Below are 15,669 nucleotides of genomic sequence, written 5' to 3'. Positions count from 1 at the left end.
TGTCAGTCCAAAATGGACGCAAAAGTCATAGTATAGTATAAGTTGTCTCAAAAAATGAATCAAAACGTCACACTATAGCATGTCGCCCAAAATGGACAAAAGTCATAGTATCATGTCATCCAAAAGTGGACCAAAAAGTCAAGTAATATCATATGTCATCCAAACACAATAAAGCTCAGAGTATAAGTCAAAATCAAAATGGACTTAAAAGTCATAGTATAGTATGTTGTCCAAAATGAGACGAAAAAGTCACACTATAGTATGTCGCCCAAAAATGGACAAAAAAGTCATAGTATAGTATGTTGTCCAAAATGAGACGAAAACGTCACACTATAGTATGTCGCCAAAAAATGGACAAAAAAAGTCATAGTATCATATGTCATCCAAAAATGGACCAAAAAAGTCATAATATCATATGTCATCCAAAAATGCACAATAAAGTCATAGTACAGTATGTCGTCCAAAAATGGACAAAAAAAGTCATAGTATAGTATGTTGTCCAAAATGAGACGAAAAAGTCACACTATCGTATGTCGCCCAAAAATGTCACACTATAGTATGTAGCCCAGAAATTGATAAAAAAGTCATAGTAAAGTATGTCGTCCCAAAATAGTCACAGGTTAATGTTGTATGGTATAGTACAGTGGTTAACAACGTGGTGCCCACGGGCGGGCTCACTTCACCTCACTTACTTGTATCCATATGATCACTGGGTAAAATGTCCTTGATATTGTCTATAAAACTGCAATAATTGTCAGGAGTAAGCACCGGAATTAACGTTTATGCAACCAAATGCATAATATTCATCACTTAAATGGTAAGTTGCATAAAATGTTAATATATTCTCTTCCCTTCAGGTAGCTCTCGGTCTCAAAAAGGTTGGTGACCGTACTATACTGTGACTTGTTTGACGACAAAGTATGTTGTTTAAATTTATAAATTTAGTGGATCACTTTTTAGTTATATAATGTGCTTTAATCATTTAAAATTACATGACAAGTTTGAAAAGAAAATAATGAAACCAGAACCAAGTATTCCTTCATATTGGCATTTTTATTATTTCATTATCTTTTATAGTGTCCGACGATTCGATAGAGGAGAGTTTTGACGAGGATGCGTACTACGAGCGCTTGGGGACACGGCCGGCACTGGACGTGGAGTCTCTGGGTGCCTCATACCGGAGGATGGTGGAGCTTTTCTACCTCTGTACAGAGGAAGAGCCCAAGAAGAGGCCTTCAGCCACACAGATCGTCCAGGCCTTGGAGAAAATCCCCTGCGAGGTGATCACGATCAACTGATTCACATTCTCCACCAGGGTTTAAGTGCAGTTGATGCTACATGTAACCTATATTTGTTTGTATGTTGTTTTATCTATTGTAATTCTGTCATGTTGATTACTTTCATGTGTGTCTGACTGTTATTTCCCCCTTTATAAAATCATGGTTCAATATTAAAGCTTTCACTTTTGTTATTTACTTGTGTGAGTTGCCACAGTGTAGTAAGTGTATGTTAAGTACTGTTTAGGCCATGTTTTAATCACTAACATTACCTTAAAAAGCTGCATATTATTTAGAAGTTGTGACACTCGGGAATTAAAAGAAAAAAAAACTGTACAGGAAGAATTTATAAAACACTGCAACATGTTTATTAAAATCTATTTACAAAGCAGAATCCTCCTAAACAATGAGACACTGCCTTTAAACATTCTTACTTCTAAGGTTCCCAGAAAACCCTGAGCTGGTGTCAAAAAAACAACAATAATAATAATCTGAACGTGTGAAAACACTTTTCTGATGCAAAGCACAAAATGAACAGCAGCAGCAAACGATGTGAAAATGTCGAGCTAAATATAAACATCTGAACGTGCTGCTAATTAACACAACATTCACCGAGTATAAATACTGACTGATACTGTGATTAATAATAAACTCTACTCTGGTATAAGTTAAACCTCAGTTACTGCTTTGTTTGCATATGAACACTTTTTGCCTGATGATGAGTAAAGAAAAAAAAAAACCATATATAAACACTCACATCACTCATTTAACCGGCTGAACACTTGAATTCTCACGCGATGAAGTTGTAAACGAGAAACGTCGGCGTGTTGCAGTACTTTGTCGCAAACACTTTGCCGTCGGGCGTCGGGTCAGAGAAGGCGATCTCCTGCTTGGTCAGGTGACATCCGTACGTGAAGGAGCTCCTACACAATAAAAAGGATGACAATTAAGCACCAATTACTGACGTTAGGATTCTATATGTCCAAGTGACGTGTTGCTCCTTTAAATTGTGTGTACAAATAAAAACATGGGGAAAAATGAATAATTTAAATGTCTTAATCTCCTGCACCAAAGTTCATAGTCACAGCACAACAGGAGGTGCTGGTCCACTGTTGCCTCTATCAGTAGATTAGAATGTATTTTTATTGTGAAGTTCTTCGTTTCATTTTACTCATGACACAAAACAAGGATTTTCTCTATGGACTTTGGAGCAGGAGAATAAAAAATGTAGATTAAAAAAATATTGGTTTCCAGCTATAAAAGGCATCTAAACACAAGGTTAATCTGTGAATATATTCCCAACGTGTCAGAGAATTAAGATGGATTTCAGATTGTCTCCACTGTTGCCTCTATCAGTAAGTTTAAATGCAATTTTTTGTAACTTCAGTGTTTGAAAGCCCCTGATAATGTTGTGTTCCTGCATACTAAAAACGAGGACTTTCTCTGTGGAGTCTGGTGCAGGAGAATAAGCGGATTACGAATGTTGGTTTCCAGCTATAAAAGGCGTCTAAACGCAAGTTAAAATCAGTTTTAAGAGCTATGAACTATCTCCTTTCAGACCGGTCTGCATTAGTGTGAAGTTGTAGTGGGACACCGTACCTGACTGTGTCCAGCATGCGGGTTGCGATGCCCCGTCTCCTGGCGAGACTGAAGACCCAGATCCGGCTGATCCCGCACACGGCTGGTTCTGGGACGGTGGAGCAGCACCAGGCTCGGTGTCGCTCCATGAAGTCGTCCTTGGTCATGTCCTTGTGTCCGTCCGGCTGGTCGAGGACTCTGAACGCCTGGAGGAAGAGCAAACCCCCAGTCATTCCACAGTTTAATGGGATAGAACACTTCTCGTCTCCGCCCACCCGGACACTGCTGCTGCATACGAACAAGCGCTCCCTCCAGCACATAAAATAGGAAAAAAATGATTGGAGGGCAGGAAATTCAAGCTGATTTACTCTCTTAACTCAGCTTTTGTTTTTGGTCTTTATTAAAATGATTCTGTGAATTATATAAATACTAGAGCTGCAATGATTAATGGATTATTAATCCATCACTAACTTTATCTTCAACTGTTTCAAACAAGTTTACGCCCATCACCTCTCCTTTTTTTTCTTCCACTGAATCATTCATTCACACATTTAAGACCATAATTACTTCCAGGTTTGGGAAACACTGATTTAACACATTTTGTGGACCAAAAAAACAAAGGAAAAACTGACCAAATAATCAAGATTTATGTCAAAATATTCAATAGATTATGAAAATCTTGATCTGGGATGTGAACGTTGACAAAAAGACAAAGATGAAAGGTTGTAAATGTGTGTGTGGTACCTGACGTATGGGCTCAGCGACCAGACATCCCACCACCATCCTCTCTGTGTTGATGAACAGGTAAGTCTTTGCCTGCAAGGGTCTGCTCAGCGTCACCTGCTGGAAACCAAGCTCACTGTCTGCGACGCGACGCACGTCCTCAGCCTGATCTCACACACGCAGCGAAAAACAAGATTTAAAAGAACTTTCAGGAACGCAGTGTCAATATAATATGGCCAGAGTGTGCGCGCACGCACCTTTTTAACAGCATATTTGGGATCATCCGGCATAACCAGGAGAATTTTTCCATCCCAGAACTCGGACACCACACGTTCCTTCTTCCAGCCCTGGAAACAACAGAGAAAATCTGGTAATTAATTTTCTTAAATGTGAACTTTCTCTGGTTTCTTTGCTCCATAAAACAAAGAAACCTTAAATTTGGTAAAAACTTTTGGTAAAAACACCGACTTTCTTTAAACCAGACAACTAATCGTGAAAATAATCCACCGATTATTCAATATTCAATAATAATTTTTGGATTTGAGTGGTTTTCAAGATATTTTCAGCTTCTTAAATGTGAATATTTTCAGTTTTTTTTGCTCCATAAAACAAAGAAATTGTGAAATTTATAGATTTGAGAGACACTGATTCTGACATTTTATGAACCAAACGATGACTTGATTAATCTAGAGAATAATCCACAGGTTCGTCAATAATAAAAAGTAACAGTTAGCTGCAATAGCTGAAAACATGCTTCTTTCATTGGTCGACACGGAATAATAAAACAAACTTGACATAAAGAAGAAAAGAAATGAGATAAAAAGTAAAAATTATTAAAAAATTATAAACAATTTGTACTAAATTACATTGGTTTTTGTTGTGTCACTGTATTTAAATTTCTAGTTAGTTCAAAAATCAACTAAAGATCTTCTAATCTTAAACTGAGAGAGACGGACGTGAGGCAGAGAAGACAAACAAATGTTTTATTTTTACCACAAACTTGATGGAGTCGATGAAGCGCTGGTGGAACTGCGTGTGCTGGAAATTGTCCTCAGGATTTTCGGCGCTGTAGATCATCCCACACGAGCCGCATGTCGTCACACCGAAACGTTTCTGACCGGCATCCTGATTTAACAAAACAACAACAACAACAACAAAAAACAAAATACAAACATTTGAGACAAATAAAAAAAAAACATGATGAATCTGCTTCCACGTTTGTGTTCTTCACTTAAAACTGTTTCCAGGTCAAACATGACAGTAGAACTTACAATGATGAGCTGGTCGTCGTCCTGCTTCTCTCGCTTCTTACGAGCGCTGCGTTGTTTGGCTGAAGACGGCGTCTGCAGTGACGCGATGGGGCCAGAGGGGGTGCTGCAGGACACGGGAGGCTGCACAGCTGCTTTCTTTAACCTGTGGAGCAAAGTCTTTGTCAGTGTTTTTACTTTTTTCTTTTCTATATTATTTTTTCCACCCAATGTCCTTAATCTTTTACGTGCATTGTTATATAATGTTGTGGATTTATTATGTTAATTAGAGAAGCCTTTAACGAGGATGGTTTTGTTTTGTTTTTTTACACATAAACACATGAAAAAACAAACAAACACCAGTGGACGCGATGCAAATTGTAAAGGTTTCTATAAAAAGATGCCTGGAATGTTGGTTTCTATAAATATGAATAAGAAATTAACTCAGAATTTTCTGTTTTTGTTTAGTTAACATTCATTATTCTATTGTGATGCTGCAAATATGTAATATTTCTTGACACTACCCATTAATCTTGCCTTTCGTGCAGCAGAATATACTTCCCAGGGAGATAAAGTAAAGGACTTCATGTGTTTTGTCGACAGATTTCTCTTTAGAAAAGTGATTTTCACATACAGCAAGATTCAAAATGACAAAATTAGATGAAAAAATGTATAAAATAAACTCTTGATGATGAAACCTTCTGGAGGCGGAGCAAAAGATGGGATACACTGCTGCAGGTTCTGTAGATTAAAAAAAATAAAAAGGTTTTAAATGTCTCTTTTTGTCTCAATAATATGAGTATGATATTGTTTTGGAAGCGTGTGGTTACTTTTGGGTGGGCTGAAGGTGGCGCTGTTGGGACTGATGTCACTCAGGTCAAAGACGTCTGTCAGAGAAGCGTCCTGAAAAACAGCAGCAGAAAATAAGTGTTTTATGTTCAGTTAAAACAGACTAAATGGTGCAATTTATATTTGTTATTAAACATTTTGGAATCGCAGCCACACGTCTGGACAAACGACTACTTATAATCTTCAGATTAATCAATTATGAACATGAACATTAATTGTTGCCTGTTAATTAATAAGCTTTGTTTTAAAAGCCCAGGGACAACATACACACAGTTACAGTGATCTAGTGGAGAGGTAATGAAGACATTTAAAAAAACAAAAACAACACACAGGAATCTTCCAACAGACACAAAATAGAAATTAAAATACCAGGTACAGTTTTATGAGGATTAAATAAATTCAATCCTGTATGCAGGACAATGTTTGTGAAAAAGGTAAACAAAGTGACAAACTTCACCTGTGAGTCGGTGAACGAGGCTGTAGATGATCGACTTGGTGTCGGAGTCCTCGTCAACACAATCGTCAGCTCCTTGTTAATCCCATATTTCTCCCTCAGAGCTTTATGTGAGCTGACACAACAAGATCAGAAGATGATTCGTGACTTTCTGGGAAGTTTTGTTTCTGTTTTAAATGAGGTGTTAAGAGTTTGTTGTTGTTGTTTTTTGTGTAAGTACCTTAAAGGCTGTGGAGTTCCAGGCTCTTCGATCCAGTCGGACAGATCAAACCTGGGCCTCTGTTTGGTGCCGAGACGCTTCTCTTCTGGTTTGAGCGGCTGAACGACAGTCTGCAGGAAACAACGACATCAAATTTTACACTTAATTTAGTGTTAAACATCATTTATATCAATTCATTTGCTGATTATCTGACTGGAAATATTCAAATTTGGAGTGTTCATGACTTAAAACACAATAATGTGATTTAAAAAAAACATGATTTTCAATAAGGATGTGACCCAAAGTGCCACTTTCGTCTGCAGGTCAAAGCATAATCTAGGAATAGAGTAAACTCACTTTTTCAGGTGTTTTCTGTTGGTTCATCACCTGCTGCTGCTGCTGCTGCGTCGTTGTCGTTGTCGTCTCGCTCTTCTTCTGAACCGGTGCTGCTCGACTCTTCTGTTGCACTGAGACCGGTTTAGTCGAGGACTTTGGTGCAGACTTCTTGTACATGGACTTGGGTTTCTTCCCTGTACCGAAGAACGCAGCCCCGACGAAGATCTTGGGTTTGGGTTTCAGGCTGCTGAAAGTGATGGTGATGGCTTTCTTAGACTCTGACACAGGTTTGGTGACAGTGGTGGGAGGAGCAGCAGCAGCAGCAGCAGCAGCAGCAGCAGCAGCAGCAGCAGCAGCAGATGTTGTTGTTGTTGTTGTTGTTGTTGCTGCTGTTGGTTTGGCCGTGACACTGTGGAGTGAAATAATGCGACAGACGACAGATTGTGACAAAAAGGTAACAAAAATGATCTCCAAAAAAAGTATAGTCAGAAATCTTCTGACTTGACAAACCTTAAGTTGAGTTTCGAAAGTGTGATCTTCTTCGTAGATGTCGCGTAGCTTTTGATTCCCGCCTCCGCCGCGGTTCTCGATCCTGCAGAGACTTTCCTCGGCTTGTTGCCTCCTTTGACGTTCTTCTTATTCTTCCTTTGCTGTTTTATTGGCTGAGAGGGAGGTGACGGGAGAGCGGGCGGAGGAGGAGCAGCAGGAGGCAGAGACTCCTTAATCGCTTTCCTCTCCAGTGGAGTGAGGTAGACGGGCTTCTGTTTGCCGTAGAACGAGCTTGTAACCATGGTCTGTTTCAAGAAGGGTTTGCGGGGCGATTTGGCTGGAGAACCTCGAAAAAGAAGCAAATAAATACATATCACGATAGTGATTTGAAAATAAATCCTTAACAAATGAAAAATCCTTCAAAGTCAACACCATACCTGCTGGTCTAAGTGGGGATTTCTGTGGTGAAGGACAGTTCTTCTTGTTCAGACGTCCAGTTAGCTTCTTACTCATGGGAGACTGCGGCGGCTTCCTCGGGGAGCTTCTCTTCACGGGGGACATCTCTCTCACCCCCTTCTTGGACGGGTGACTGCCACAAAATACAGCACAGCCGCCATTTTATGTTGTTCTACATCTAAGAATTTATTTAGGTTAGGTGTTGAAAACTGTGACGACAGAGACCTGGTAGATCTCTTCACCGGCTGTTTTCATAAAAACATGTTGGGTAAAGTTTAAATCAGGCAGTTTTCCACCGATGTAGAAGGAGAGAAAGTTTGACAGAAAGGTCAAGATATCGGGATTACAGCAGGTAAGGAATAATGTCCACACTCGCTCTTCTATACTCATGAAAAGCACTTTAGGAGCATTGTAAGAGTCAGATATACTCAAGTCTGCAATATATTGTTCAATCTGCATTGATTTAAAGTGAGCAGTGAACTCTTGACGGCGTGAAACTGGCACTTAAGTTGTTTTTCCTGCCGCCATGGCGGTGTAAACTGAGTTGTGTGTCGTCAAGAGCTCCGCGATACAGCGTTGTGTTCATAAAACTAATGAAAACACAGCATGGGTGGTGAAAAAAACAAAATACAAACAGATTTGTCATCTCTACAATACTTAATGAACATATATGAAGAGGTCAGAAAAAAATAGAGTTAGAAAATGTAACACCATTGATATTGTATGTATTTTGTTTTACATCTGAATAAGAAGAAACATTAGTTTGAGGACAAGCGCTAAAGGGATTAATTCCAGAAGTTTACATTATAAATCAGATACTCTAACAATATTCAAACCCAGTGTCCCACCTGTCAGAGTCCAGAGAGGTGAGCTTTCTCTTCCTGGTATTAGGCATCATTTCAACAAACGGCACCTGAACACAGACGACACACTTCATTTAATGATTAGACATTACACGTATGTAGTTCTCTCCATTAATGCAGAAACACAGCACAACTCAATGCAATGCTGGTTTAAGGAAACTCATGTAATCATAAATTAACATTACTATACTAAATCATCAAGTTTGTTGATATGATCACTGCCTTTACGAAAAAGACAGCAAAATAGTAGTAGAAATAAATTACTTTCTATCGTGAAAAGTGAGATGTAATATTTAGCTCATAATTACAGCAGCCGAAAAGCAGCGACATAAACCTTGCGTTTGGACATCATGAAATCTCACAGACACAAAAATAGTTTATGGGTTATTTCGGGGTTTGTCGGTTAAATTAGCAGACTTTCTGCAGATGTTTCGTGAAAATGTCTACCAGGGAACATACACCCCAAACCTTTATCCTCACGTGACCTCTAACACGTCATTAACATATTACATGACAAGTTATTTGACTTAAAGCACAAGACGACAATTAATTCACGTTTGTTTGAGCAGAAATGTGAACACACTCGACGCGAGCGTTGACTTACACAACTTGAGCGCTTGTTTAACACAAACACGGCGAATAATGGGACAAATGGCGGGATGTTTAGCCAACACACAAGCTACTTCTGTCCTCAATAGAAACTAGCTAGTGTGTCATCAACGACTAACAACCACCTAAACACGACATTAGCTTGTCTATTTACGCGCGTATTTTGATATTCGTCCGTTTTACACCTCGCGTGATCAGACGCTGCTTTATTGAACGCGACTTCAAAGTAAATACGACACTCGCGAAAGAAATAACCAATGTATATTTGGCCGTCTAACGCCGAAAACACGTCCGTGAACCCGGCATCAGTTTACTTACCGAATACGTTTCTGTCGCGAAGCATAAAGCAACAAATGTTGAGATAAATTAAAAGTTGGCGGCGTCTTGGCAGCTTCTGTTGCCCGCGTTCTTCTTCGTGTTTTGAACACCCCGCGCTAGCTGGCCGGAAACGGGAACGAGGCATCAGAGGTCTGACTTTCATGGCCTTCAAAGTAAAAGCTCACAACTGTTTATACTGTGTGCTTCGCAAGGAAAAATGGCAACGTTCAAACTTAATCGAAAAAAAATGAAATAAAATGCAAAATGAATAATTGTACAATGAATGAAAACGTATTATTGCAATTAAATAAATGTTTATGCTGTCTGCTTGGCTAAAGGCCCATTACAAGTTAACACTACGATAAGCAAAGATTAAAAGTCACAAATATGGTACAACTTTTATTTTTTAAGACCGTACAGATCACAAATGTGACTAAAAGAGCACAAATACTACAAGGACAATACATTTACGATAAAGTTAGTGTGTTTAAGCATATTTTGTTTCTTCATATAATCCCAAACTGACTTGTTTATGTCATGCAGGGCTGCATAATATGGAAAGCATGGTACTTTGATTATACAAACCGATACAAACTGTGCTTTTATTTTGACGGCCTATTTTAAATACTTCCAGGGTTAACTTTTTACATGGGAAAAGTGACAGATAACAACGAACCATCGCCTCAGAACTGGTCGAAATTTGCTCGTTTCTGGTGCTCGGCGTGTTTAATTCGATACTTTTAGACACTGATTCATCTCTAAGCGGCGACTTTTAATCCACGTAAAATGGTGTTTTACTTCACGAGTGCCGGTGAGTGCAGCCAGAGTTAGCAGTGGTGTTAGCATGTAGCCTGGTTAGCCTGACTCCCCTCAAAGCTGTGGGTTATAAGTTTATTTAATGTTAAATGTGACTTTTTAATGTTGAATTAAACGAGTTGTGTGCTTATTCATGTAAAATCACAGTATTTCTTTCTTCTGTCAGTGGTGGAGACTCCGTACACAATCTACATGGGAAAGGACAAATATGAAAGTAAGACTGTTAGCATTATAACACATTCACTGATCATGCTCTGTGATTTTATTATTATATTCAGTTTAGTTTATGTGATAATTTAAACTTAAAACTTGATTTTAAATCAGCGTCTATTGTGAGCTGCACGGTCTAACAGATGATGAACGCCTGTTGTTATTTGTCAACAGATGAAGATCTAATAAAGTATGGTTGGCCCGAAGATATTTGGTAAGGTTTTACACAATTTTATTAATAATTAAAAGTGACTCAAGTTCACAACAAAGTCTCTCATGTATGAGTAAATGTCTGCTTAAAGGTCCCAAACATTGTTTACGCATACAAAAATGTCAGGAATTAAAGGTTTGTTATAAAATAAAATGCTAAAATCAGAAGATAAAAAAGTGTTTACTCTATTTACTTACATATGTCCCACTTAATTAAAACTTGTTGTTGTTACCCTCTGTTCATGGAACTCATTTTTTCATTAGTTTTTGTTTGTACTCAAATTGATCAGAATATCTAAAACTTATAATTATTAATAACTGTATACATGTTTACTGTCTATCTTCTAATCAACAGATTAATTATGAAAATAATCGTCAATTGCAGCCCTACTTTGTGCTGATCTAATTTCTATATTTGTATTATGATAATACAGTACATCATCAAGTATTGGCACACTTACTTGTACTATTTTTACATCACATCTTTGTCACATTAACTAAATAAATGACACTTTTCCTTATTTTATTTTCTTCTCAACCGGCAGGTTTCATGTGGACAAACTGTCCTCGGCTCACGTTTACTTGAGATTACCAAAGGTGAGGGGTCAACACTGTGAAGAACAGCGAATCTGAAATATGACAACTTGTAAAGTATTGATTCCTGACAACACCTGTGTGATTTCTAGGGTCATACCATAGAGGCTATTCCTCCAGAAGTGCTGATAGACTGTGCACAGCTGGTGAAGAACAACAGCATCCAAGGTAAAACAACCTGCCTCCTCACATCAACATACACTTAACAGCTACAAAACATGAGTGTAAAACATGCTCTGGATTAAGCGTTTGGGATTAATTTGTTAAAAAGTGATTTTGTTGTCAGGCTGTAAGATGAACAACATCAATGTGGTTTACACACCGTGGGCCAACCTGAAGAAAACCGGAGACATGGACGTAGGACAGATCGGATTCCATCGACAGAAAGAGGTCAGTGTTCACACAACTGAAATCAAACTAAATAACAGCTTCATGCTTGTGTTTTTTGACGGACAATTTAATCAGGAATATAAGAATATATAAAATATTTTATATTCTTTTTATAGAAAAGGGGAAAGCCAAACATTCTTAAATTATTCTAACTTTGAGCACGAATATCTGCCAAACTGTCTCAAACTGTCTAGTAAATATAGCCATTTTAGGGCCATTACTCTTGAATAGAGAAGTCAGACTCTTTAAATCAGAAAGAGAGAAACATCACAAAGCAGCATTTATTCAAGTCCAAACATGTCCAAATTGAAAAATCCAAATGTCTAAAAGGCAACAATAAACAATAGTTAAACTTTTAAATACATGTTTCTTTTTCATGGCAGCTTCACAAGATAACTTATCTTAGTGTAATTATCTTATCAATGCTTGAATCAGATTTTCTAATGTCATGTGCCTGTGTTTTCTCTTCAGGTGAAGCTTGTGGCCGTGGAGAAGAAGGTCAACGAGATCGTGAACCGCTTGGAGAAAACAAAAGAGGAACGCTTCCCCGACCTGGCGGCAGAGAAGGAGTCAAGAGACCGAGAGGAGAGGAACGAAAAGAAAGCACAACTCCAAGAACAGAAGAAGAGAGAGAAAGAGGAGCAGAAGAGGAAAAAGGAGACAGAGGACCTCAGGTACACAATCAGACAAAGGCTTACGTGCAATATATGGTCATCAAAAGGTCCTTTAAATTTACTCCATTTAAGGCAAATTAAGTACAATTTAATATAATTTGAGCATAATCTGAATCTTCTTTTAAATCTTTGACTTGTTTTCCTTGTCTAGGAATTATACATCACTGATGCAGAGTGAGAACATGCAGACAAATGAGGTGAGGATGTCAATCAGCTATCTACCAACCAACCAAGAGAGATCACATTACGTCTTCTCCCATGTCTTTGTTTATCAAATAGCATTGTGTGCATGGACACATGTAGAAATCTGATGAATTATTTGAGTTAGAGCGCTAAAACCTTGAAATTTTAATCATTTGATGTGTAGTTGTGCTCCAATAAGGTGGTATAAAACATAAGAATCCATAGCAGTGTTGTTACTAGGGCTGCAACTAACCATTATTTGAATCACTGATTTATCTGTCCATTATTGTCTCAATTACTTGTAAGATAAGAGTACAATGATTTTGTTGTTATATGAAGCTGAAAAATCTGACAAAAACAGTTATTTTTTGTTCTAAGAGCTTATCAGGTGTAGACCACACACCTTTTAAAATTCACGTAAAAGTAGAAAATACACATTACAGGCAGAAAATGTGGATGGGGATGCTGAATACTTGTGATTGCATTTAATGTGTATGCAATCTGCCTTCCACAGATTGGTGCCGTGATACATGAAAAATATTTCAAAATTAATAAATACTAGACGTGTATATACAATTTTCTGTATTTAAGACCAACTTTCGTGAGTTTTAGTGTAGTTTTATGCCCTAAAAATTTAATTATTTGGGGAGACAACAAAGAAGTAGGTAAAATATCTGCGATGTTTAAGAAAAGCGCTGTTGACTCTGTCCATACATTTAACAAAAAGTGAGAGGCTTTGAGAGGCAACTACGAGGTAACGCTGTTAGATTAGTAAAATCTTTCAGGGTTTGATGTTGATTTGTCATTTGCAGGACGGCTACGACTCGGATGACTTCATGTAGGACATGAATACGAGGCAGCAGCGAACAGACCGATGACTCCTCTTCACCACCGCTCAGATCTGCTGTCAGGATTCTGTTTGGCTGCTTTTGCTTGCTGTAACCCTACACTGACATTTTAGAAGGGGAAGGGGGAATTAAGAAAAAAAAAAAGAAGAAGAAGAAATAAAAGAAATGGATACCTTGAACTTTTGGTCACGTTGGAGCAGAGGGAGCGAGCCGGTTAGCTTTGCGACGTATGCCACCTGGCTGGTTCAGACTCTTCAACACAGGATAACACTGTGGACGAGGGAAAAGCAGGAAACAGGAGGGTCATTTTGGGGGTAAAGAATATCTCAAGCAGTCCAACAGTGTGTTTTTGGCTTTTCACTTAATTAAAGTGGTGCCTATGATGACCTGTCTGCTCACTTTATCCATGTGTTTTCACATCATACTCCATTGAGAACAACTGATGTATGAATTAAAGTATTGACTTACTCATTGGTGCTGCTTGTATCAACAATGACAAAGACACTATTATTTTTATAAACCTGTCCCAGCCTCTGTGGTTTTTTTGCAAAACTTTCCCTTTTCCCCCTGTAGGTGGCAACATTAGCACATCTACAGTGTCTTGGTGTATGCAGATGAATCAGTATGATTGCTTTTCCTTCCTTCAAAGCAGCAGAAACATGTATATATTATATGACAGTGACTCTCCCTATGAGGATCTGTGGCTTTTACATGTGGAGAGAATGTAATGAGCGGGGCTGGTATTTTACGTCCATGAGGTTCTTTGCATGTAAACCATTTAATAAAAGTGTTTAACTACAAACATTTAAGGGCAACAATTACCTTTGTACTTCCCACTGTGGTAGTTTAAGCTCCCATGTGCATAGTTTATAGCATAATTGATGCGTTCATGTTCAAAATAATATACATACATAGTATGCATACAATTTAGAGCTTCACTTCTTTCACTATACATTATTTCTTAGAAAAGTACAGTATGTTCACCTAGATCCAAAATAATATGAATCAGAAACTAATCTGCTGCAAAGAAAAGGCTTTTGTCACGATTAACATTATGTGATGTCCATATTAAAATAATTGGAAAATTAAATCGGAATGGGCAAAAAGGATATTGGAGGATGCGGGCATCGATCCCGCTACCTCTCGCATGCTAAGCGAGCGCTCTACCATTTGAGCTAATCCCCCGCTAGTCGCAGAAGAAACTCTATGCTTTATATGGGCATACACCATGTGAGGAGTGAGGACGAGATATAACTGAATGCTTAGGGGTTTTGTAAATGTTTCTTAACTCAGTCTCTCACAAAAAAATCACTGCATTTAATACATATCAGAAATAACATATCTATGGTGCGAACTCCGGGGGAGCCAGGAGGGGTCTCAGCCTGCCATAATGAGACATGAGCTCCCCTGGACACATGATTTGTGAGATTTTGGGAGGGTCTCTAAAATATTGGCACAATTGTTTTTTAATTGATTTGATGCGTGAGTGGAGGTTGGATTCGATATGTGCTGATTTAAGGCAAGTAGACATACAGACTTGTAATAATGGATGTGTTGAGTTGAGTAGGTTTTTTTGTGGTGGAGATGCAACCTAAACTGTGACGTGCCGAGTCGAGGCGAGTAGAGCCGGTGGAAATACACCACAAGCCCTTTGAGGCACGCGCAAGCGTCCGTCCCGCAGAATCATAAAAACATTTACTTATTGTTAATCCCATTTTAATGTATGGGGTTAAATATGAGTTTTTTTCAATTGCATACAGGTGGGCCCAGATGTAAGCCACGCCCATTCCACTCATATCGTCTCTGTGGCGCAATCGGTTAGCGCGTTCGGCTGTTAACCGAAAGGTTGGTGGTTCAAGCCCACCCAGGGACGTTTTGAGTTCAATATTAGCCACATTACAGAAGTCAATTTAATCCAGCACTCTGCTCCGTCCCTGGTATAAACCCATTGTGAAGTATAAACTACTGTGGAAGACTGAACCTAATTCATGTATAAATAAATAAAAGAATAAATAAATGCCTTACATTTATTTCTACATTTCTGTTCACTTACATTTATATATTTATTTACTGCTGTGTCCATATGTTAATGAGGTAGGAGGTCCTAACCTCAGTCAACAGCATGATTGGTTACAGGAGTGTGCTCGATTCGGGTCTACGACTTCTGCCTTACTAACGGCACTGAGTCGTGTACAGGAATGTTGTTGGCTACCAGCCCGCCCAGCACTGTTGCCAACTCCTAAGTAAGGAAAGTCGCTATTGGCTGTCGTAAAAGTCGCTAAATTATGTCATCGCCTAATTTGCAAGCACAGTTTAGGTTACATCTCCACCGCAAAAAAACCCAAC

At 38.5% G+C, this 15,669-nt stretch overlaps 2 protein-coding genes and 2 non-coding genes across 4 annotated transcripts; 2 read left to right on the top strand and 2 right to left on the bottom strand.

Moving 5' to 3' along the window:
• Positions 1-1,622: 1,622 nt before the first annotated feature.
• On the bottom strand, positions 1,623-9,514 carry esco2 (establishment of sister chromatid cohesion N-acetyltransferase 2). The gene is made up of 16 exons (XM_044016367.1): positions 9,399-9,514; positions 8,457-8,521; positions 7,590-7,741; positions 7,174-7,498; positions 7,023-7,072; positions 6,685-6,986; positions 6,349-6,458; positions 6,132-6,243; positions 5,656-5,728; positions 5,524-5,566; positions 4,850-4,991; positions 4,572-4,703; positions 3,836-3,925; positions 3,600-3,743; positions 2,877-3,061; positions 1,623-2,200 (listed from the first exon to the last, which is right to left on the bottom strand). Exons 2-16 carry the CDS (start codon positions 8,504-8,506, stop codon positions 2,068-2,070), a joined length of 2,043 nt encoding a protein of 680 aa, XP_043872302.1. The 5' UTR covers positions 8,507-8,521; positions 9,399-9,514; the 3' UTR covers positions 1,623-2,067.
• A 511-nt stretch (positions 9,515-10,025) lies between these two features.
• ccdc25 (coiled-coil domain containing 25) lies at positions 10,026-13,709 on the top strand. The gene is made up of 9 exons (XM_044016352.1): positions 10,026-10,209; positions 10,381-10,428; positions 10,599-10,638; positions 11,180-11,231; positions 11,321-11,396; positions 11,515-11,618; positions 12,090-12,292; positions 12,444-12,489; positions 13,288-13,709. The coding sequence occupies exons 1-9, from the start codon at positions 10,185-10,187 to the stop codon at positions 13,315-13,317; spliced, it is 624 nt and encodes a 207-aa protein (XP_043872287.1). The 5' UTR covers positions 10,026-10,184; the 3' UTR covers positions 13,318-13,709.
• Positions 13,710-14,435: 726 nt separating this feature from the next.
• trnaa-agc lies at positions 14,436-14,508 on the bottom strand. Its single transcript has one exon. It is a non-coding gene; the product is annotated as a tRNA-Ala (tRNA).
• A 614-nt stretch (positions 14,509-15,122) lies between these two features.
• Positions 15,123-15,196, top strand: trnan-guu. The gene has a single exon. It is a non-coding gene; the product is annotated as a tRNA-Asn (tRNA).
• The last annotated feature ends 473 nt before the right edge of the window (positions 15,197-15,669 follow it).

Source organism: Solea senegalensis, unplaced genomic scaffold (genome assembly GCF_019176455.1).
Source record: "Solea senegalensis isolate Sse05_10M unplaced genomic scaffold, IFAPA_SoseM_1 scf7180000014403, whole genome shotgun sequence".
Lineage (NCBI taxonomy): Eukaryota > Metazoa > Chordata > Actinopteri > Pleuronectiformes > Soleidae > Solea > Solea senegalensis.
Note: the sequence above shows the minus strand (reverse complement) of the source record. Positions and strands in the feature narration are given on the sequence as shown.